General features: G+C 49.1%; 2 protein-coding genes and 1 long non-coding RNA gene across 3 annotated transcripts; 1 reads left to right on the top strand and 2 right to left on the bottom strand.

Moving 5' to 3' along the window:
• Window positions 1-101: 101 nt before the first annotated feature.
• CHUK (component of inhibitor of nuclear factor kappa B kinase complex) lies at window positions 102-15,202 on the bottom strand. The gene is made up of 21 exons (XM_048311158.1): window positions 15,032-15,202; window positions 14,868-14,962; window positions 13,333-13,447; window positions 11,764-11,833; window positions 11,037-11,125; window positions 10,692-10,781; window positions 10,362-10,486; window positions 9,891-9,998; window positions 9,439-9,574; window positions 8,493-8,687; window positions 8,049-8,151; window positions 6,930-7,053; window positions 6,319-6,470; window positions 5,396-5,457; window positions 4,348-4,457; window positions 2,917-2,966; window positions 2,700-2,796; window positions 2,147-2,294; window positions 1,651-1,790; window positions 1,005-1,101; window positions 102-381 (listed from the first exon to the last, which is right to left on the bottom strand). Exons 1-21 carry the CDS (start codon window positions 15,185-15,187, stop codon window positions 355-357), a joined length of 2,289 nt encoding a protein of 762 aa, XP_048167115.1. The 5' UTR covers window positions 15,188-15,202; the 3' UTR covers window positions 102-354.
• Window positions 15,203-15,228: 26 nt separating this feature from the next.
• On the bottom strand, window positions 15,229-23,688 carry CWF19L1 (CWF19 like cell cycle control factor 1). The gene is made up of 14 exons (XM_048311159.1): window positions 23,629-23,688; window positions 23,428-23,512; window positions 22,897-22,975; window positions 22,367-22,468; window positions 21,422-21,636; window positions 20,576-20,694; window positions 20,323-20,407; window positions 19,677-19,817; window positions 18,719-18,830; window positions 17,923-18,002; window positions 16,893-17,102; window positions 16,392-16,511; window positions 15,514-15,611; window positions 15,229-15,426 (listed from the first exon to the last, which is right to left on the bottom strand). The coding sequence occupies exons 1-14, from the start codon at window positions 23,649-23,651 to the stop codon at window positions 15,282-15,284; spliced, it is 1,614 nt and encodes a 537-aa protein (XP_048167116.1). The 5' UTR covers window positions 23,652-23,688; the 3' UTR covers window positions 15,229-15,281.
• On the top strand, window positions 15,605-16,830 carry LOC125329353. Its single transcript, XR_007205134.1, has 2 exons — window positions 15,605-15,970; window positions 16,676-16,830. It is a non-coding gene; the product is annotated as an uncharacterized LOC125329353 (long non-coding RNA).
• Window positions 23,689-24,084: the final 396 nt, after the last annotated feature.

Here is a 24,084-nt window from a genome sequence, read left to right on the forward strand (position 1 = left end):
CGCGCGGTGATGACGTCATGGCCGCCCACCGCCCCTGGTTGCCTGGCAACGGCGTGAGAGCGATGGCGGCACGAGAGCGACCAGGCCTCACCGCGTGTGTGTGTGTGTCTCTCACCACAGAGTTTATTATATATACACGCGCTATACATTCATGGGGCACACGGCAGCGGCGGGGCCTGCCCGCGCCCCCTGCCCTGAGGAGGCTCCACGGGCTGGGCCCAGGCTGCTGCTCCCTGGGGACACAGCCAGCGGGTGCCGTGGTGATGTCAACAAAACACCGCTGGGTCCCACAGGGAAGGCGGCCGAGCCCGCGCTCAGCACACAGAAGGCACTTGGGTGATGCAGCTCCTGGGGCTACTTCAGCCAGCTCCAGTCGAAGCTCTGCAAAGAGTAGCAAAAGAACAACTGAGTGCAGGGTCTGGCTACTGGACGTGTGTCTCATTTGATGAAAAATCAGTAATTGCCCTTAGAAAGGATGCTCCCAGGAGTTAACACAATGCAGCACAGCACAGGAGCCAGACTCAGTGAGCCCTGTGAGTCCATTCTAGTTTGGGAGATCGTGGGATTTTCCAAACTGGTGGCCAAAGGATGACTGTCTCCTCTTTCCTCTGAGGAGAGGCTGAGAGAACTGGGATTGCTCAGCCTGGGGAAGAGAAGCTTCAGGATGACCTCACTGTGGCCTTCCAGGGCCTGAAGGGGGCCGACAGGAAAAATGGAAAGAGGCTATTTCCGACGGCCTGGAGTGCCAGGACAAGGGGGAATGGCTTCCCACTGCCAGAGGGCAGGGATAGATGAGATACTGGGAAGACACATATATCCATGCACACTGGCACAGGCTGCCCAGAGAAGCTGTGGCTGCCCCATCCCTGGAAGTGTCCAAGGCCAGACTGGATGGGGCTTGGAGCAGCCTGGTACCTTTTCCTGTTCAAGGAGTTCTCCACGTCCCCAGAGCACCCTTAGGTGGTTCTTGAAAGCCAGGTCCTGGCAGATGCACCACCACTTACCATCATGCTGTTCTGCTCCTGCCTCACCTCCTGCAGAATGCTGCTGAAGAGCTCGAGGTAATTCACATTCTCCTGTATCACGTCAGCAAAATTTTCCCTGCAGGAACAAAAAACCCCTAAGATGATGGATTCCAAGCACCAAAAGTACCACTGCCAGCAAAAAGCTCTGCACTGGGGGAAAACACAACAAAACCAAAACCCAAGCAACCCAAAAAAGTCATTTGTAGTGGTAGGTGACACAAAATCCTGCCTGGATGTGGCAGGACAAAGGAGAATGGCTTCACACTGACAGAACATACTGGAAGTAAAATTGCTAATTAAGCAGAGAGAAAAACCCCTCAGCTCCTGATAGCCCAGCGTGGACTGAAGGAGAGGGGCCTTAATAACCAGACCCAAGCCCAAGGAAGAGCAACATGACATGCAATAAATGGAGGGCACACGCTTCAGCAGTGCATGCAGTACGTGGAACTGGCTCAGAAATAGAGAGCAGAGGTTCCTCAATCAAGAGTTCAACCAAATCCCGGATTTTCCAAAGCATTAGTAACACACAAACTCCTGCAACTTGTCTGGGGAGAATAAAGGCCCTCAGATACTGAAGCAGGCATGCTGAGCTCCCTGCAGTGGCTCCCTCCCCAGCAGCTCGTACCCATCTTCAGGAGCTGCCAGCGAGGACAGAGGGTGAGGAGCTGTGTTCCCTGAGGAGCTCTGCGGGAGCCACGTGGCTGCTGGAGCTGAGGCTGTCCCTTCCAGGCTGGAGCTGACCAGTGACCGAGAGGAGCTCTGAGTCTGGAAGAAGGAAATTCAGAAGCATTTAAGCTGAAACGTTATGTAGGCAAGATTTGGGATTACACAGGAGCACTGCTGGTAACACAGACAGACGTGGGAATCAGGAGATGGCCTCAGGCACTGTCATTAATGCAAAAGGAGCAGAGCACTCTCTAGAACACCTTAAGCTAACCAGGAAAGCACCTACTTAGCTTCTGCTTTCACCATCTCAGACTGCCCTTCTCTGCAGGGGAAAAAAAAAAAAAAAAAAAATCAGCCATGGTGTGGCAGTAACTCCTTTTTGCTGAGTTTACTTTGATGTCTCCCAGCTCCTGCACTGGAAGGAAGTGCAAACAAACAGCCCAACAGCTACTCACACAAGCAATTTTCAGCAGATGCCAGATCTCCCTTTGTCTCTTTCCCTGCATCTGCATCACTGAGTTGTCAGCTTCCTTGATGTTGTTTAGAGCCACTTCAATCTCGGGGAGCAAGTCAATGATCTTCTGCTTGCAGCCCAAGAGCTTGCTAGGATAAAAACCAAACACAAAGTCACTTCCCAGTTTGTGTGGCAACACATTCTGGCAAAACCAAAAGCCCCACCTTGGGATTCAACATACTTGAAAAATTAATGTACAAATCACTGGGGTATCTTCTCAGCTCTTACACTACTACTGTTTTTCCTGAAGATTTGAATCCCAACCTCCAACTGGCAGAATTTGCCTCGTTTTAAAGTGAACTCTTGGATGCTAACAGTCACGTTTTTAACAATTAAGTGGAAATTCGACACAGAGGAGCAGAATTAATGCTATGAGAAACGTGGATGGAGCTTTTTGGGCTCTGACCCCCCTGGTTTTCCCTCTCCTTTCCTACTACAAAGCTACAAATGCTGCAAGTTGGATTTGTTTGGGTTTTTTTGTCTGCATACAGTACCTGAGGTGGCCAAAGAGCTCCTTGAGGACTCGGTCCTGGCTCTGTACTGTCTGCACAATGATCTTCACCATGTCTGTGCTGTCACTGTAGGCATGATCTGCAAGGGCCAGCAACCACCACGTTAGTAAATCCTAACAGTAATTTCTGGGTTTCAGTTCAGAAAAATCAATCACGGGGTACAAGTGTGAAACAGTCTTTAAATCATCTCCTTCCATACCTGGAGGTCTTGTTTTTAATTGCTTGTACAAGTCTATGGCTCTCTGTTCCCTTTAAAAAGAAGAATATGATTCAGACAGGTGTGACCAGGCAGGTGACTCAGGAAAAGAAGCATTGCAATGGAGGGATGCCTTTCTGAACCCACAGACACTGGATCTTCTCCTACAGCTGGTACACAAGCACAACCTTTTGCACACAGGGATGTTCTTTCTGTGATAGAATCCCACACTTTCCTAAAAGCTGTCTCTCTTTTTCTCCAATTATGCGTTTTCTTCTTAGAAAACCACAAGTGGAGCTTATTTTCAGTTTCAAATCTTCAAATGGCTCAGCTGTGTTTTCTTTCCCCTGTATCCTTAATTATCCAGTTTCATTTTTGAAACTGTGACTGCCCAACTGCCTGAGAAGTTCTTGTTCCTGTTCTGCATTTTTTGCCTGAATTTTAGTGATGTTCCGTAAATGGAAAGAGACAGCTGCATCCCAAGCAAGACGACTGAGCTTCTCTTCTTCCCATTAAATAAACGTTACTTCTTTCAAATATTTCAGAAGCAGCCAAACTGAAAACTTCCAGCCTTGAACAAAATCCTCCCTGTTCTAAATCCCACTCTGTCAGAAACAAGGAGCAGTTTCCCAGCTCTGACCCTGGTCTGCAGTGGTGGAATTGCTTAAAAATAATGTTTAAGGAGGCAGGTTCGTGATTAGTTTGAGCTGCTGCTGCAGGAGGTGGCTTCTCCTTTTCACCACTTCATCCTCTGTGCACCAGTTCTGCTGCAATTACACAGGATGAAAAGCAACTTAGCAAAGAGGGAGAGGGGAGAACAAGCCAGGAACAGGCACATTTCCTCCCTGAAGAGGCAGAGGTGTTCTGAAGAGCTCTTATTAACGTATTTAATGGCTGTTCAATCCCTCTCTGTTAGAATCACCACTTGTGCTCTCAGCAGCAGCCCAGTAACTGCTTCCTATGTCTCCTCAAGATCAGAAATACCATTTGGCTCTTTCATATTTTAATACTTCCCCCAAAAAATCAACTTTCCAAATATTCAAGTACCCAAGAGTTATTTACCCTTGATTTGAAAATACTGAAGGTATTTAACAGGGTTTTACAATGATCACGTGGTTTTCTCACTCAACACTAAGAAAGTCACTCCTCTCCAACACAAAAGGAAATCCCCAGTTGAGATCAAGATATATCTTAGTCCTGCGCTCTGGAGAGATGAGGTTTCATAGTTCGGTGACAGAGAAGTGTCCCACAAGTGGTGGGATCTTCCCTTCCATGAGCAAAACGATCTCAAATCAACTGTCCACTACTCTGTACTTGTGGTTTGCATTTCAAAATCGCCAAGGGAACCAGCAACAGAGGAGAAAAAACCCCCTCAGACACTGAAACACACAGAATCCAATTACGCGCAGTAAAAAGGAGAAGCACAGGACTCACAAGCTCTCCATGACCTCTCCCTGGCGCCTTGCATACGGACTCTTCTGCAGCTCCACGATTTCGGTGTGCAGAGCCATGATCTGCTCATCCAGGTAGCCAATATCTTCAGCCTGAGGTGGAATGTGAGCACAGATCAGACCGAAGGAGAGCAATCAAGGAGATAAAGACCCCCAGAACACTTGTTTGGATAATGGGCTGACTGCATGTCATTGTAGGAGACAAAAAAGCTCTTTGACACGACGGCTGCTACAATAATTGAAGTTTTTGTTCTCAGTGCATCACCTACACCCAAACCTCTGGCCACCACACTGGCTGAGGCAAATCAGTTTCTTCGTAAATCATCTCTCCATGTCTCTGGACTGCCTGCTAGACAGACTGAGATATCCCTGTGTATAGAGTGAAACATTTTCCATTCCTGACAAAGGGACAGGGCAGGTGGAATAACAGAACATAATTCTGCTGGGTCTGCCAAGTAAATACTGGTTGAGGTTCCTGGTTGACTGGAAACAGCCTGGGACAGCCTTGAATTATTCTGCTAGAATCAGCCACCTTTTTATCTATTCCTTAGATAGTAAAAAAGAGATGACTCTTGCTTAAAACTAATTTGTGTATTTGCTTGCAGAATGCCAGTGATTTATGTCTGTACTCTGCAACGAAGGCCTGCAATTTTGAAATCACTGCATAGCAAGGGATTGGTTTTCAGCTTCAGCAATGGGAATTTCTGCATGCAGCAAATCCAGCCAGGAAGACTCCTGCTCCATCGCAACACCATTTCTTTTGGGCAACAAGTAACATGTCTATTAATTCTGCTTTCCTTTTCAGAGAACTGAGTCCGGTGACTTTTGTGTTGTTTTTGCCCAAATCCAGTCACAACCCTTGGTGACAGGAGACTCTTTGTTTTTTAATGCACCTGCAGTGATATTCCTGGTCCCACAGCAGGCAGGATTTGAAACATTGAAGAGACACAGCAGCGGCACAGACGACACATTAAGGTCCTGCCACAATCTCCTTCACACAGAGATAATGAAGCTTCTTTAACGTCCCCTACCTGTGCACACTGAGAGGCTTTCTCTTCCATTTCCTTCCAGGCTTTGAGCATCTTTTCTGAAGCTTAAGAGGAGAGAGTTGTTAATTTAAAAAAAGACATTAAGACACAAAAATAAAGCAAGACCTGGACTTTACCTATATTGGTGTAATTTGAACACAAAGAACATGATGCTCAATCTCCCGGCAGGAGTCATGACCAAGAGATCACAGAGAAAGTAAAGCTGCAACTGTGATTAACCTTAACTCACACACAAACCCTTCGGTAGGATTTCACTGCTTGCCATCACCGGCCTAAAATGAGTCTGAGTCTTCAAACTCCTCCACTAAGCTCAACAACTGCCACTTTTGATTGAACACAGACTGTCCAAACCCAGTTCTCAGTGTCTTTCCATTTTCCATCATCATCCTTCAGCCCAGTCATCATTTTTGACTCAAGCTGCATTTTTCAGCCATATAAATTCAAACTATGTGTAAATCTTGCTATTCTTTCCCAAACACTATTTGTTTCTGTGACATGAAGCTGTGGCTGGTGCTTTTCCAGCCTATCTCTCATCCTGACAAATGGTACCTCCTGATAACAAGCACAACAGCTTTTTAGCTCTGTCAGTAAATGCAGCAGCTCTGCCCTCCACTTGGTGTCCAGTCACAACTCCAAATGAATCAGACTCTGAATGAATAAATAGCAAATATTTACATCATCAGTACTATTAATGCTCCTGTTTTCTGTTCTCAGTGGAGGATAGCTGACCACCTGTCTCACTGTCACTGAAGATCTCCAAAAATATCCTGTATTTTATCCTACTGCCTTTGCTCCTGACAAACTCTCCTCCTGCATCTCCCCTAGCTAAAATACCCCCAATAAAGATGCTGAGCTCCTTTACAGGATCACAGGAGACACCCAGACAAGTGTTCCCCAATACCTACATATGCCATAAGCCATCTGGTCACTGTATCTCTCCAGGTCGAGGCGAATGCTCTGGTGGAAGAATTCCAGCTTTGCTTTCAGCTGCTGGGATGCTGACACCATGTTGTTCTTCATTTTGATCAGGTTGGCATTATACCGAAGGAGGCTGAGCCTAACAGATGGAACAAGGACAGCACACATTAGCTGAAAAGCCTACTTGGCCTTCAAAAGGAGGAAATTCTGTTACTCTTAGTGTGACTGAGCACTGGTACAAGCTGCCCAGAGAGGTTGTGGAGTCTCCACCCTTGGAGGTATTTGAAAGCTGTCTGGATGTGGTCCTTTTGGAGCATGGATTGGGCTGAAGGACCTCCACAGGTCCCCATTGACCTCAGCCATGCTGTGAGACTCTGAGTATGTTCAAGTTTTTTCAATTACTATCAATGTCAGGCATTACCCAGCACAGTTTTTTGGGGAGTAAGCTCCCAGCCCAAATATGTTTTATAACGTAAAGGCACAGAACAGCAGAGGGCTGTAAAGCTTTGGGGAACCACAACTCCCGAGGTGCACAGTTCCAGGCAAATAGACCCTGTGCTGGCACAGCACTGATCCCTCTGAAGGAGTGCCAACTCACATGGCAGCTCTCTGTCCCTGGAAAAGCCTGCTGTAGTCCTCCTTCAGCCCAATGACGTAGTGAACCGCTTCTGCCCACACCTTGCGCAGCTGAGGGATCGGCAGCTGGATTTTGCTGTCCTGGACTGGACACAAGAGAAACAGAGTGAAGCGACAGCTCTGGAAAAGGACAACATTCCTAATTCCTGCTTCAAGGGCCTAGGAAGCCAGGTAAGTTCTGCTCAATTTCTAGGTGATGCTGCTGAAGCTTGTATGAGCTTTTCATGTCACACCTCCCCAGGTATGTGACAACCTGTGACTGAGCAGCTAAAACCCTGTGGGGGTTTTTGGCCCAAAAACTCTAAAGCCCAAGGTAGCAAAGCAAATTCAACTGCTCTGTTTAATCCATTGATACTGGTCACTGTCCTGATGTGTTTCATCTGAAAATGTCTTCAAACCTTTTGTAGGTTTCCTCTCAGATTTCCTGGTGTAGATGTCTAAGGGGAAAAGATGCAGGACTCCTGTGTGTTCCCCTGCAGTGATGGGAACTGTCAGTACACTGGGGTAGCAATAAACACGTCGTAAAAAACCTTTGCTCCAAGAGATTCAGCACAATGGTGCCACGCAATGAGATTCACCAGAATAAAACAGCCCAGAACACAGAAAAACCTGAGTGACACTAAAAGATGAGGAAAACCAGTGGAGACAGGCCAAAGAAAATTAAGTTACTGAACAGTAACTGCACATCACAAGGGATTTGCCTTACATGCAGTATCCCAGCAGACATCTCCTGTCCCCTGACACTAGTTTTCTTTCATAGAGGTACACAGGGTGACTCATACAGATACAGATTTACGATAAATAAACCTTCAGAGAGGTCTGCTAGGTCCTGCAATGACTCATGTCATCTCAGGAGACAAGCAGGGGAAGCAGCAAGCAGAGAAGCAGCTTCCATACAGAGCCTAAAAGCACAAACTGGTGATGCCAGGGCTCTGTCATCAGGACAAGGTGTTAGGCTGCTTCAGGTTCTTAAATAGTTCTCTCTGAATCAGACAGTGCTCTTCAAGACAACACACATGGTTTTATAAAGCAGATTTCTTTTCATTTTGCATGAGGAACAGCACTTCTCCAGCACACTCACCAATGTAGTTGACACAGTCAGACAGACTCCGAGAAGCAAAGGGGCCATCGTAGACAGTTTTGCTTTTATCAAATAAATAGACCATGTAGCTGTCCCAGCCTCTCTGGGGAGAAAGGAGAAGAGAATATAAACAAGAGAAATCCCAAACAGCTCCTACTAACCCAGCACATCAGGAACTAATTATTGTGGGCACTCTCTTACCAAGTGCCTTAAAAAACTTATTTTGATAGATCCCACAGAAAGGCAAGACCCTTTGCTAGCAATTATTTAAATATTTAGGCGGAGTACAACTACAGAAATCTGCTTATATTACCCAATAAAAAGCCTCAAGAGTTACACTCACAGAGCAAACTGCCTCCTGTGGGAGAAGATTCAGGCAATTTTTCTTCCGTAAGCTTTTAAAGTCTCTGAGAAGGTGAAAGACACGAACAGAATCGTTCTTACCACACCATCAATAACACACTGGGAAGCAGGTTTCCGAGGGTCCAGGCAAATCCCTGTTTCCAACAGCAGCTCCTGATTTCCAGTGCTTATTCCAGTCTCAAACTCAATGCGATTCTGAAGGGAATGAAGGCTTTCCTCGGGATGCAAAAGGAAGGACACGATCTTGGCAGAGGTCATGTTTAGGATGTGTACTATCTGTAAAAGGAGGACAAGTAGATTACAAATCCTTGGATAACAAAGACAAAGGCACACAAGCCTGGGAGGGAGCACAGAGCAGAATGAGAGCATCATTTGGTTTTAATAACCACAATAATCAATTTAGGAGTAAAGTCCCACATAAAAAACGCTCATACCTGGGCCTGTAACTTTTAATGTCACAGAAAATGACAATCTGACACATTAAGAGCCTTCACAAGTCCTGCTGCAGCTTAATTACATCAAAAGAATGGAGACAAAAATTGTCCTCCTGTTTCTACACAGGCTTGCCTTGGCTAGTCTGACTCCCACAAAGCTCCAGTAATTATTTGAAGAGGAAAAATCAGGTGAATGTCACCTCTGTTCTACTACAGGCACTACTACTGTAGTGCATGAATACACCTGGAGGCCACAGCATCACCAGTGGAGTTCGGGAAAACGGTTATCAGCAAATATTAAACCCTTCTTTGATCCTGGTGAGCCTTTCCAAGATAACAAACAGTACTACAGGGTCATCCTTCAACTCCAAACGTAAAGCTAGAGATTAATGTTGCAGGAGAAGTTTTATCTTCCAATTCGTACTGGACAGGCTGTATATGCACTCACTTCCTGATACCAAGAGAAAAAATTGCTCGTGGTCCTGAAAGCTGGATGATGCCAGGATTACAGCTTTGCTCCACTGAACACACTCTCTGTCTCTTCTGGGATGCTTTCAGAAGGCCTTTAAACCCAGAAACAGCCCCCCACTCACCTTCAGATTCAGTATGTGATCCATTATTAGGAAACACCTTGGACGACTGGTCTCAGGATCTGAACCTCCACCCCTCTGCTGTGGATCCCAGTTCAGCATCAGCTGCAACCAGTTTTCCATGGGTTCTACAATCAAACTAAAGCAGAAGGGTGTAAGAAAGGGGAGGCAGATACTCCCTTCACCAGACTGAAGCAGCCCAGTTCCCTGGGCCTCTCCTTGTGTGCTCTGTTGAACAGGCTCTGTCTTTGTGGCCAACGGGCACCGGAGAGCCCAAAGTATCCAAAAAAGAGCCAGTGGCTACAGGCTATCCCTGAACAGCAAACAGCAGTGTGCCAGGAGCTTGAAATACTCCTGAGGAGAAAGAAGGAGGAGCTCTCAATGCTTGGCAAAAGGGAGGAAGAGTCCTCAGTTTAGAAGACCAAAACTGTCCCCTGTGATGAGGGCAGACATACCCACAGAGGCTGTGAGGCTGCGGCAGGTGGGTGCTGAAGCTAACCTCCCCACTCATCTCTTCAGAGGCAAAGATGTGCTTTGGATCCTTCTTCTTGATTTTTTCATGCCTGGAAAATAAAAGCTTTCATGTATATACTGAGGAGTGTTACTTTTGTAAGGGAGCAACTGAAGACAGCAAAGAAGTGCCCCTGTCCAGCAGCTTTAGAAAACAAACTCGTCTTTCAGGACAAAGATGCCATTTTCAATCCGCCCAGAACATCTCCACATAGAGGAGGGGAGCCCTTCCAATTAACTCTGCCTCTGGAAAGACTTACCTCTTCTCTTGTTCTAACAGAAACCCAAGTTTCCTATTTTTTCTGTTCCAGAACCACCCTTTTAAAAACCAAGCAGAAACCTCCATATGCAGGTTAAAGTCTTTCAGCATAATTTTTAAGTACTTCCAAGCACCTCTTGCAGCATAAGTGTCTTACCAGGCAAATGGCTGTAGATTATGTAAGAAAGGTCTAAATCCTGCAATGCATTCAAACACCATTGTGCCAAAGCTCCAGTAATCAACAGTAACCGAGTAGGATTTATTCTCAAAGAGTTCTGGAGCCTAAAAAGGATCATAAAAAGACACTTTGACAGTGGTATTCCCTTGCATTTCTGCAGAGACAAAGCCACATCCAGGTGTGGCTCTCTGAGAGGGGACACCCTTGGGACAGGTCCCCAGGATCTCCTTTTTTGGAGGTTTCAGCCCTTGGCCATGCCAAGCCACAGCTGCCCTGCCCCAGTGCTGGTGACACGAAAAAAAGTCTTACCAAATATTGCAAAGTTCCAACAAATGAAGTGCATAAACTTCCTTGATCCAGATCCTTTGCATATCCCAGGTCTATTATTTTGTGAACAATCTGCAGACAGTTTAAACAGTTCATCAGAAGAGCAAATGCTGAGGCAAAAACCACCAAACAACCCAAAATCTGCTCAGTGACAGCCCCAGAATCCTCTCAAGAGGACAGCCAGAATGGAAATTCTGGACAAAGTCCATGGCAAAGCTTCACCAACAGTGTTAAAGCTTTTAGTAAATTCTCAGTTGAGTTTTCAGTCCAGTTCAATGTGACAGCTTCCAGAAATGACAGTGCAAACACACTGACCACCTGACTTACCTTCCCACCTTCATCCTGAAGAACAATATTTTCAGGCTTTAAATCTCTGTGTATAATTCTGTTCTTGTGCAAATACTGGATACCAGACCCTGAAAGACACGTGTTTAACAGAAAATAAAGTTCACATCGATTAAAATACATCTGATAAAATACATCTCATTCCCAGCCTTCCATGATTTACCACCACTCACTTCTACATTCAAAACCTTCCAAACTTCTGTTTCTTCTCCACTGCACTTTCACATCTTTGCAAAGACATGCCAAAGACACTTCATTTATTAGGAAAAAAAAAACATTCTGGAAGGGGAACAAGGATAAAGCAAGCAGAGTTTCTCTTTATTTCAGGAATTCAGCTGGAAGCCCTCTGAGCACTGAAAGGACTGAAGTCAAGGCCAGTACTCTAAAATACTTTCTCATGCCAAAACTAGCTCTTCCTACAAGCAATGATGGGTTACCTGTAAGATAATTAAGAAAACAAGGAGCTCTCTTGGAAAACCTCCTTCCTAGAGAAACCCAGGCATTGCCCTGTATCAGACAGCTCTTCCTTCCCATGGTGTCCAAAAATGCAGGTACTTCCCAACAGGCCTGATTTTTTTAACAGCCTGTTCGTTTCAGTTCCCTTTCCATGGTTAGCTGAGAAAGGGAAAATGCCACTACACATTAAAAAACCCAACCCCCCTCCCCCCCCAAAAAAAAACCAGATAGAAAGCAAGCATTAACTACATACCAATGTCACTAAGCAGAGAAAGGATTTGACTTTCCTTCAGCCCACAGCAGTTTTCTGGTTTGTTTAGCAGCTACAAAAAATGCAAAAGATGTTCAGACCCACACTGCAACAGGTAACAGCAAACCCCAACATTTTCCATGCCCTGCTGACACAGTCCAGCAAACAGCACAGCTCAAGGATCACTCCAGCTGAATGGGGCAGTTAACTTTGTGCAATAAAATCACGGCCAAGAAGAAAACAACTCAAAACAAAATGAAAATTCAGAAAACAAAGGGGTAGGAGACACAGGCAGGGCCACAGGGCTGAAGGTGAGCGAGGCTCCCCCTCATCATTGTCTTAATGACCTGGCAATGAAAGCAGCTTCAGCAATTTCTGACTTTTACTGCACTCAAGGCTTTCAGAGATGACTGAGGTGCCTCAGCCCTCATGGTGGATCCACGAGGAGAAATTAATAATGAAGCAAAACAAAAATTATGCCAAACGAGAGAAAGATTTAAAGAATACCATCAGAAATAAAAAAGAATATGCTTTTTTTTCCCGTAGGGAACAAAGCAGTGCAGGGCATCAAATGGAATGAAGCATGTTACTTCCTAAGTTGTTTCAACATCTATGCAACACCTAAATGTTCATCAGAAATGATCAAACACTGCATTGCAAGTAGAGCTAATTTCTCAGCCATTTCACTCCAATTTACCTTCAGGGAGTCTCCAAACTTTTACTGCAATAATACAAGAGCCAGATGTCTCTGATGCCTGTGTCTGCAACCTCCAAGTGCTCTTTCATATACGCCTCCTTTTACTGCCACTTAAGCCTTAAAACTGTCTCTTGAACTGTTTTAAACAACTTGAAACCATACAATGAGACAGGGTTACTGCATTCACCAACTGCTCACGTTCCCTGGGGCTGTTCAAACACCAGTAACAAAAACTACACAAAAATGAGTTTCCTGATCACGTAGATGAGGTGATTTCTACACAAATCCTGACAGGGATGTGCTGCTTCGCCCCTACACAGGTTGCTGCTTCCTGACTCCAGCTGTAATGGAAAGGGAGCATATCAGGTCACCAAGCTGCTGCCTGGGGAACTACTGAAAGGCTCCTTTATTTTTGGGTGTTGCCAGTGTGCAGAATGGCAGCTCCCAAGTTCAGCAGGAACACGGAATCCCTGGAATCCCCAGCCCAGCACTGGTAGGCTCATCCCCTGTGCTGAGAGCAATGTAACACTGGATACACGTGAATCCAAGCCAGTCAGACTCTGCACAGATGGAGACACAGCAGTAAAGCCAAACATGCTGGGTGTCAGCAGCTGCACTAACGCTAAGGCAGCTCCACGAAAGGACACACTCTGCCTGGATAAAAGAGTATCTGCCCTTGGATTGCCCTCTGGTTTCACAAACACAAGCCTCATTTCCCACACGTGTTTTGTTCCCACTCTACATTTACGTCCTCACTCACACCTGTACCCAGAAAGAGAAGCACCATGGAGCAGCCCTGGTTACAGGAGCAGCACTAGCATGCCTTGGTTGGGTTATTGGTGTTTGGTTTTTATTGAAAGCAAAGCAGGCGTTACCTTCCGGAGGTCACCCCCCGAGCAGTACTCCATGGCCAGGAGGGGAACGTTGTTAACAAGGAAGTTCATCTCCTTGGGAACTTCGCAGGCTCTCACGACGTTGGGATGGTTCAGCCTAAGCACACGGAGAGCTGGATGAAAACTCTGACTCCTCTCTTGGGAGAATGAGACAACAGATTGCAATGCAATCATTGTTTATGTTCCAGGCACAGCTTATTCCCCAACTGTATCCTTACTCACTCTTCAACCAGATACCTACCAGTATCCAAATGCATCAAATCCATACCTTGGGAATACACAAACCAGTGATGAGATGAAATGATGTCTCAAAGCCAAGGTACAGGACTTTGATGATGGGGACACAGGCTCAAGTTCTTGCACAGTCCTGGCAAAGTCATTATGTGTGGGTGGGTGCTGCTGTGTGTGGGAACAGATTCCCCCTGGCCCAAGGGTTTCACAGGAATCCCTCAACCCCTGTGTAACTGCACCAGGCAGCTGAAAGCCACATGCAGAGGGAAAAATTAACTTCTGCAGCTGAATTCAAACAGCTGCTTCCTGACTGTCGCTAATATATGCTACTCACGGGAATAAATGACACATCCAGAAGGAAAAGAAGGCAAATTATTTCTGTCTACACCTTCCAAAGCCTCTGGAAGCCAATGCAAGAGCAGCTTGTGACTCAGTGCTTGTTTTCAGCAACCAAATCAGAGATCACCAAGCCTTGACTTACAAATTCAGGTTCCCTACAAGTGGTTTCCCTCCATGCCATGGCAGACAGTGAGCAGGAGAGGGTAACAAAGCGACAGCAGGAGCTCAGAAAAGCCCTGAACAGCAGGGTCACTGCAGGCCTTGGGGAGGACAACTCAGAGCATCCCTGCTCCCACCAGTGGGACAGAGGATTTCCTGCTCCAGGATCTCTCTCTCTCTCGGGAGCAGTTCTGTGAGACCTCAACACCCAGAGGCACCCCCCATGTCCATGAGACCAAAGCTGTCCAGTCCTGGTTCACCTGCTCGAAAGGGAGGGTGGGCAGCACAGAGTATGGACTTTGTCACAAGGAAGCAGAAGGAGAATTTATTCTTTACATTTGGCAGCGTGACAGTAAGAAAGCAATTCCAGGAGCCCCCGGTTGCTAAATCAAAAACAAACATACCGCAGGGTATGGGAACACACAACACCAAAACTCAGCCCACGGGGTGGTGTGAGTTTGGAGGAGTTTCAGATGTGAACAGCCCAGGCAGCACAGGAGGGCAGGGGGCTGGGGGGTCGCCAGCTTCCAAGCCAAGGCATGGGACATCTTGGGATGAGACATAACTCAGCACACGCTTGCCAGGTGACAAGAGGTCCAGGGGCTGACCCCCGGCTGTCCCCACTCCCAAGCTGGTCAAGCAGCCGAGGCACCAGCTGTCCCCACAACACGGCCCCGTCTCCCCAGCCGGTCCAGGGGCTGACCCCCGGCTGCCCCCTCTCCCTGTCTGTCCGGTGCCGCCGTGCCGTGCCGGGCCGAGCCGAGCCGAGCCGGCCCGCCCGCACTCACTTCTTCATGATGTCGATCTCATGACACCAGCGGTCCTTGTTCTTGACGCTGAGCTCCACCCGGCACGACTTGATAGCCACGCGGTCGCCCGAGTCCTGCGGGACACAGCGCCGTCAGCCGCCCCGGCCCGGCCGTGCCCTCCCCGCCGCCCGGCCCGGCCCCACCTGGTGCTGGTACAGGCACACGTTGCCGAAGCCGCCGGTGCCCAGGCGGTCGCGCATCTCCCAGGGCCCGCAGGCGCCGGCCGGGTGCCCGCGCAGCGCCGCCCCGGCGGGGGCCCGCTCGCCGGCGGCGGGCGCGGGGGGGCCGCCCCGCTCCATGGCTCAGCCGCTCGCTCCGGCACTCCGCCTTTATTGCCGCGTCACCGCCCGGCGCCGCCCGCGCCCGCCCGGGGCCGCCGCCCGCAGCGCCGCCTCAGTCCCGGAGGGAGAAGTCGAAGGGCTCGAACTCGCGGCGGAAGGCGCGGGCCTGCGCCGCCTCCTCGGGCCGCTGGGCGGCGCACTGCCGCCAGTCCGCGCGCTGCGGCTGCGCCAGCAGCGCCTCGCTCGCCAGCACCTCCCTGCAACACAGCGCCGTGACGTCACCGCGGCGGCGCGCGCGCGGTAGCGCGCGCACGGCAGCGCGGCGGGGAAGGCGGGGCACGCACCTGCCGAACTGCAGCGGGAAGCGGCCGCGGATGCGGTGGAACAGCTTCTCCCCCGTGTCCAGCTCCACGTAGAAGTACGGCGTCCCCGGCTGAGCCACCTGCGGGTCGGGAATCACGGAACCACAGAATCAGTTCCGTTGGGAAACACCTCCGAGCCCATCCAGTCCAACATGTGACCGATCACCGCCTTGCTAACTAGACCATGGCACCGAGGGCCGCGTCCGATCTTTCCCCTAAACACCTCCAGGGCTGGTGACTCCACCACCGCCCTGGCAGTCTATAACCACCGTTCCTGTGAAGAAAGGTCGGAAGAGACACTGGTCTGGGAAGAGCTACCAGGTGACAGGCAGACCCTCTTCCCAGCCAGCTCAGGAGCCCTGGGGACCCAGCTGTCCCCATGCCATGGTCCTCTCTCCTGGGAGGAAACTTGGAAAAATAACCCTACAAACTGCCGGAGGTCAGTGCCTGACCCCAAACAATACCTTCCCTGGGAGGGAGGAGCAGTGGGTCACTGCCTGCTGGCATCACCAGTGGTGATGCAGCCTGGGCACTACTGTATTTTGTGCTCTAATTCTGCAGTGAGTGACTAAACAAGAGAACCAGGCAGATCTGGTCATTCTTAACCTCAGCTAGGTCACCCCGGCCTAGTACTGAACATTTTCGGAGGAAGAGGCCACGCTCACGTATTTCTCAGCTGAGAAATCGTATATTGCTCAGGGGAACTTCTCCCAGAGCAGAACATCTCTGGCACATCCCCAGATCAAGTCCATGAGGCTCTGCCTCCACCAGCTTAACCCTGCCTCACAGAGTGACCTCAGGGGCAAACAGCAGCTTAGGCAGGACAGAGGGGAAGTACCAGGTGAAATCTGGCCCCATACTTGCGCGATATCCGAGTGCTCTGGGATTTCTAACAATTCAATCTGCTGTTCCTGTGCTTGTGCAATGAAGGCCTCTTTAATGTCTTCAGAAGTACAGAGGTCCAGTGGGACAGGAACCACCTGGAGAGGGGGGACATTTCCATAAAGAGAAGACAATCCATTTGCAGAAAGCCATCAGTCCATCACTGGAGCTGGTGTGCTCCTCAGTACAGCTCAGACTCATCACACAAGACAGGCGAGCACCCATCTCTACAGGCTTAAACTTATGACTTTTTTTCCTGTAGGAGCTGGACAGAGAGCTGAAAACTCAAAGCTTGAAGTTCTCAGCACAGCCCTCTCCTGGTCTGATCTCTGTGGTAGTTCTGATACAGCTCTGATGTACTTACAGATCTGCCGCACACAGCAACCACCACAATAAACCCCTAAATGACTCTTTCAATTCATTTGGAGTTTATATTCAGTGCAAGTTTATGTTTTCCCAGGGTGACACCCAAACCATACCTGTAGCTGCAGATGCTGACTCCTATAGTTTCTTTCAAATAGGACGTATCTCTTTCCCTTGCTTCTGAAAAATTCCTTTAGGGCAGCCTTGTACTTGGTCACTTCTTCCAGCACCTCTGAAGACAAGTCCACCACTGACTGATAGTGCCCAATTGGCAAAATCAGGACGTGGTCAGGTGACAAACCCCCTTTGGCCAGGGCAAGGTAGCACTAGGGTAAAACAACACACACCAGTTATTTGCTGTGCTCTGGGGATTTACCCCCAGCCTCAGGAACAGGAGAGTCTTCTATGTTGCTTATTAGGATTGTGTATTAGCAATTTTATTTGAATTTATTTTTATACTGAATTTATTAATCACTAGAGGAATGAGAAAGAGACAGAGAGACTGCCAAAGGACAAAAAAAAAAAAAGTATCTTTTGATGCCTTGTCTGAGGGGAAGCAGCTGAGTTAACTTCACCACTGTGCCGGGAATTTCTTACTCTGACACAAAAATCCACTTAAAAATCTAAACTAGGCCTGAGGACAAACCTGCCCCTGTAAGTGGATTATGCTGTAGAGGAGCAGTAACTTCAAGCAAAGCGCATAAAAAACGAGAGACTAAGCTTCAAAGTCAGCATCCTGAAGTACATCTTGGGAGATATCTTCTCTTTCATCTCTGTAGAACAAAACTGGAACCAGCCATCCCAGGGAGATCTGGCACCGGTGCATCCTGCTGCCAAAGCAGGTCCCAGCTGACTTCCAGCTGGAAAAGTTTTGCCAGACGGTAACAGAGGGCTGGCACAGCGAAAAGTGTTCTGACACTGGAATCCAGCTCTGCTGCTGGAACAAAACTGGGCCACGCTTCACTTTTTAAGAGTTTATGTGTTTGCAGACGAATGTGTTTGTAAAGGAGATGCAAAGAAACTGAAAGCAAGCCCGAGAGATGCAAATATAAGTTTGTTTTACATTTAAAATTGGAATTTCGTATTTTGTTTTGCCATGGCTTAGCATGGTTCTGACCCAGCAAAGCCCATGCTACAGGTACTTACATGTGTGCCAATACTGACCACCAAGTGCTTCTCCACCTCGGGGCTGGCCAGGCAGAACCAGCAGGGCCCCGTGGGCTGAGCTTTGTTGGGAAAGGAAACCAGGATTAGCACAAGGGATATTTGTCAGAACACAGAAAACCTGCCATTTGCCAGCCACCCTTCCCAGTCTATTAAGTGCTGAAGGTGGCAGAAGGACACAGCTCTGGCCAGGGAAATTCCAGCAAGAAAGGAGGTGGTGGCAGTCACACCCTGCTGACTGCCATTCTCCTGGAATGCTATAACCTATTGAAGGAGGAGTTTAGTAGTTCCAGGAGTTAGTAGCCGCAGCTCACTAAGAAGAAAACACCAGCAAATTTACGCAAACAAATCAAAATGAGGTAAAATACTGCACAGGTACAGACAAGGGCAGACACTGTCAAACACACTTGTCAGTTCTGGCCTATTCATCGCACGCAAAACACCTGGATTCACACCCACATTGTGATACCTGAGCTGAGCTTTGTGAAAGGGCCATGTTCAGAGGCTACTCTGGTTCAGAGGGTAAATGCCATCAGCCCAACCACAACCACCACAGACCCAAAGAGCTTCCGGCCCTTCTTTCACCTGTTGAAGCCTCCCTTCCCGTGGAAACAAGGGACCCTTCCTCCTTCTGCATTCCCCCAGCAGCTGGCACCATGACAGAGCTCACTGGCCAGCTGACACATACAGCTCGACAGCTTGAGGAGCAACACGGAATGACATGCTCCATCCAGTGCCTCGAGGGAAGAGCTCAGGAAAAAAGCAGCCTCACACTTACGGGGTTTCTTGGCTTGCTTGGGTTGGGAGTCCCCTCTCTCTTTCCCATCTGAGGGACGTTTCTTTCCCTGATGCTTGTTCAAGTCAAAGAAAAACTGACAAGCCGGTTCTTCCTGTTTAGGAAATGAAAAGTGAAGCCTGTTAGAACTGCATGACAGAAAGTGACAGGATATACAAAAATTTGATTTTTCCTGAAGAGCTGTGAACCAGTTTTGAAAAGCATCAATATCCCAGGATCCCTGAGGCTGGAAAAGCCCTCCCAGCCCACGGAGTCCAAGCTGTGCCCAATGCCCACCTTGTCCCCAGCCCAGAGCACTGAGTGCCACCTCCAGGCCTTCCCTGGGCACCTCCAGGGATGGGGACTCCAAACCTCCCTGGGCAGCCCCTGCCAAGGCCTGAGCACCCTTTGCAGGAAGAAATGCCTTCTGAATATCCTGGAACAAAATGATCTGTCCTCCTAGTAATGCAGCAGACTTTGCCTGCTCCAGTCAGGGAAAAACTTGTGGGAGAGCTGCCCCAAATCATTATTCTCTCCTATTCAGCCTTATGCTGAACATTCAGAATTGCCTGATTTTATGGATTATTCAAACCTTTTCATTTGCCAGCCAGTGCCAAAAGAATGGCTTTATTTCTTAGAGATGTTAACCTGTCACAGACTCATCAGAGGGTGAAAACATATGACTGAGTTATCCCATACAGCAAAATGCCATTAGAAGGCTTTGATGCTGCAGAGGAAAAAAAACTGTCCCCATCTTTCTTACAGTCCTCCTTTAAGAAGTGAAAGACCCCAATAAGGTCTCCCTGGAGGTTTCTCTTCTGCAGGCTGAACACCCCCAGCTCTCCCAGCCTGCCTCCATGGCAGAGTTTTGGACAGAGATATCCCAAAGGGAAAGGCAAGCAGTGTTGTGAGCACGCAGCGTGAACCCAGAGGGCACAGGTGGAGGAGCACAGGGCGGTACCTCTGCACAGAGCGGAGCTTTGCTCTTGGGAGCCTCCTTCCTCAATTTCCGGTAGGGATTTTCAGTGACATCCTGAGGCTGCTTCACCAGCTCGGCGGGGTCCATGGAGCTCAAGGGCACGATGCTGAAGGCGTAGAGGTACTGCAACGAACACAGGGGCTCAGGGGCAAGCAGCTCCTGCCACGGCTGCACCTCTGAGGAGCTCACCTAAGACCCTGAGTCCCACACCACTCAGCTCATCGTTGTTTGTGCCAAGGCAGGGCATGGGAAAACACCCCCCCGTGCCAGTGTCCCACCCAGGAGTTTATGGAGTGCATCCTTGATCCCTGCCCATTTTCAGGCCTTCTTTGTTATCAGGCCTGGAACCTGTGCATTCTTAACTACCAACCAATATGCTGTAAATTTCTTAAGGAAAGAAGAGAAATAGGTTAAAAACCTCATCCCAGAAGTTCGTTATTTTCAGTGGTTTGTGCCTCAGAACAGCCCTTACCCTTCTGACATAACAGGCAAGTGGTACCTATTACTCAAGTGAGCCAGACACCTCCACTTCAGCCAAGCTTTTAAGTGCCTGTTGCTTTCCTCTAACTGGCCTCACTGCCCTATTGTTGTACTTGAGAAAAGAAGAAATGTTCAAGGGTGTCAGTACCTTTTTCTTGCTTGCATTGCCAACATCAGCAAGTGCAATAAACCTCGTCACGTGCTGTGGGGTCTCCTGTAGCACCATGTGATTCCTGTAAGGAAGCAAAACTTGGCTGTACCAGCACATAAAGTATTTAAAGGACAGTGGGAGAACCCCTGTCTGCCATGAAGATACTCAGGCAGCACATCGATCCTCCTGTGTTCCTTAAAAACGGAACCCTTACTAGAAAATAAATGAGATTTCACGTGACTTCACAAACCTGTAAGGAAGTCTTTCATAATAGGCCTTCTCCAGGGCAGCGAAATGGTACCTTGGTTTGAGACTTGCAGCTAGATCTGATACTAACTTGGAGCCACACTTCTTGGTATCTATTTCTCCCTACAAAACACAAACCAAGCTTTATGTAAACCTGTCAAAGAGCAGGGAAAAGAAAGGCTTAATATACTCTGTACACCCGAGTGCATACAGTCCCAGAAAATCCGTGCCAAGGGAAGCCAAACGTGGAATGACATATTGAACAACTACAGAGAATCCCCATGGGAACTTCTGAGGTCTGAGTTTCCTTTTTAAGTCAGAACATCCCTACAAATTGTTTCTCTCTAACCCCAAGGGCAGCAGGGTCGGTTATTACACTGTGAGGGAAGGTTCTTCACGCATTTAAACTGAGGACTGTATCTCTTTTTGGATGTTGGAAGAAACAGAGGAAGCAAAAAATGTTCTTTTGCCACATGTGTGGCCTTGCTGTCCAGGCAGGTTTCAAACCATTTGAAAATCACTTCTGCTGAGGAACATTAACAACACAAAATTGGACACAAATGAAACAACACTCCCAAAATCCAGACTGAGGAAGAACCAGACCACCTGACTGATACTTAAGGAAATAAACACCAACACACTCAAAAAGTGGTGGGGACAGAAAAATCGCCCTGATGTCTCACAAATCCCCCTCCCCCTCAGTCCTGTTGCTCTGAAGAACCAGAACACCTGCTCTCCCTGGTTTTACTCCCAGCTTTCTCGAACTCTCAGAGAGGGCCCAACAACCCGAACTGCCAGAGCAAGCAGAAAGGCAGCCCTTTGTGAAATCCCCCGGGAACAGAGCACTCACCGCGCTGTTGGCGAAAGTCCCCACGTCTCGGGGCCAGGGGGACGTCAGCAATATATCCACACCCCTGAAGTTTGGGGTTGACAACAGGGACGTTTTCAGCTCGGCCACATCCTTGGCGCTGAAGCTGTGGGCGGGCGCCGGCTGCTCCTGCGCCTCGGTGCCGCTCAGGTACGCGATCTGCAGCCCTGAGCAGCTGCTGTACACGCCCCTGCGGCCTGCAGCAACACACACACACATCCCTGAGCTGCAGGCAGGGCACGGCATCCCTGGGCCGGGGCAGCAGCAGCCCTGACTCACTGCCACTGCAGCTGTCCTCACAGGCAGCTCATTTTCTGTGCTCAGAGCAATGACATCGTTTGGCACAACAGCTCAAACCCAACCCTACCCACAATGAAGCTCTTCAGACAAGCCCCAGTCTTCCCCCTCCTCCCTGCCACCCTGCTTCCCAAAAATTCATCCATAGCAATATGGAGTCTCAGTGGAAAAAGCCAAGTGCCTCTGCTTTGTTATATTTTGGGCCAGGTGGCAATTCTGGAAAGAAACTGATTTTTCTTTTTAGCTTTGCTACGTTTCGCTTGTTACCTCTGCTACTCCAGTACAAAACAAAACCATATTCAAACCTTCTCCTACAGAGACAGGCACGCTCTGGGAATAAGACTCCCTCAAAGAGCAGGCTCTTGCAACCACTATTCCTTCTGGTTAGCAAGTTCAGTGTCAGAGAAATTAAAAAAAAAAAAAACCAAATCAAGAAAGCAGGGTTTTCTTTCACATTTTACACAGATTGTACTGACATTGAGTTCAACTCCCGTTTGAGCCAAAGGATAAAAAATGCCACTTAAAATTCCCAGAAAAAGGAAGGTGTTAAAGTGGGAAGATGAGAGAACGTTCACTAAAGCCCCAGCAGGCAAAGGCAGCTCCCTGACCCCAAATCCCCTGCAGCCTTACCCAAGTAAGTGATGTTCTCAGCTAACTCACAGCCGCTGACATCCGGGAAATAGCTCAGGGTGTCCTGGTTGTTAGCGCCGAGCACGTAGGTTGGGATTGGAGCTGAGGGAGAAACCTCACGCACTCAGTGAGCTTTAATTCCAGTGCACCAGCACCAGCCCACATTCCCCAGGAATCACAGCAGGAAGCCCCTCCCAGCCAGACCCTCCAGCACGCCTTGGGAGCAACGGGCACAGGACAACAAACCTTCCTGCAAAGTCCCCAGCCCGGTGTTCCCAACTGCAGGGGGTGAACAACCTGTGCTCCACCCACAACTCCCTCCCCTGCTTGTGCAAGATTAGCTCCAGAATGCTAATGCCCAGCCCTAAATCCAGGGGTGCTCCACACAAAGCCATCTTTCCCTCCTGTGTGGGGTTTCCCTGCTGGACTATAACTGCTTTAACACCACAGTGCCCAGCTGTGGCTCCTGGATTCCAAGGTGGGCTGTGAAGCAGCGCAGCCCCCCGGGTGACACCACCCTCCTTCCTTACCTTTCTTGGCCCCCGTGCGGTAATCGGCCCATTCTGCCTCGGAAGTAGAGCCAAAGAAATTCCCGACACACAAAAGCATCTAAAAACACCGGATAAAGCGGGAGTTGCCATTTCACCACAGACAGAACACACACAAAGGCTTTGCCTGCACCACTTCAGCAGCATTTGGTTTGCTGCAGTGAAGAGATTCCTCTGTGTTTATTTGTGTTAAACGCAACATCAACGGGTTTAAAAGGACAGCCAGCTGCTCTCCCGCCTTCTCTGCACAGATCACGGCTCCTCCCAATCCTTTGGTGCTGGACAGGGAGGGCTGAGGGGCTGCAAACCCCTTCTCACACCGAGCAGAAAGAGGAGGGTGGCTGCCGCGGAGGGACGGGACATCAACACCCACGCGAGCGCCGCCGGCACATCTCCCGCACGATAACCCCACCCCGGACGGGCTCCCGGCCTCGGCCGTCTCGGGACGGGAAAGGGAACCCCGCGTGAACGGCACCGCATTCACCTCCCCCCCACAAGCCCCACAAGCCTTACGTCGAAGCGGCCGCTCTTGGCCTGGATGGCGCGGACGCGCCCGAAGATCGCCTCCAGCCGCCCCTCCACATCGCCACACGCCAGCCTGCGGGACACCGCGCGTTAAGAGCGGCCGACACGTCACGGTCCAGCCCGGCCCCACCGCAAACTCAGCAGACCCTGTCGCCGTCCCGTGTCCCGCCCCGTTCCCGTCCCACTCACACGCGCAGCGGTGCCGCCGCCATCACGAGAATGCTCGAGCCGAACCTCCCGCCACTTCCGGGTGCGCCGCTCAAAGCGCTCCGCCACTTCCGGGTGCGCCGCCCAAAGCGCTCCGCCGGTTCCCGGGTGGGCGGTGCCCGAAGCCTGACAAAACGAGCTGGAATCGCCGGGAAGCTTTAAATCCCCGTATCCGCGGGGAACCGCGGGCGTTCCCTGTGGGTGTTGTCTTTATCCTGGTGTGTTAGCGCTCCAGTCAGTGTTGGCACTAAATTTGGAAAACCCGTGAAAAAGTAGGAGAGGTGATTGGGTAAGAGAGGGGACATTGTCTCAGAAGTGACCGAAATAATCACTGCCGGTGACTTTTTATACCGATAAATTATTACAATATTTATTATGTACGTTAATATATGTAAACGCGATATTTCAATATTTACTTATTATTATTACCCTGAGCTG

The sequence above is a fragment of the Corvus hawaiiensis genome, chromosome 8, assembly GCF_020740725.1.
Source record: "Corvus hawaiiensis isolate bCorHaw1 chromosome 8, bCorHaw1.pri.cur, whole genome shotgun sequence".
NCBI lineage: Eukaryota > Metazoa > Chordata > Aves > Passeriformes > Corvidae > Corvus > Corvus hawaiiensis.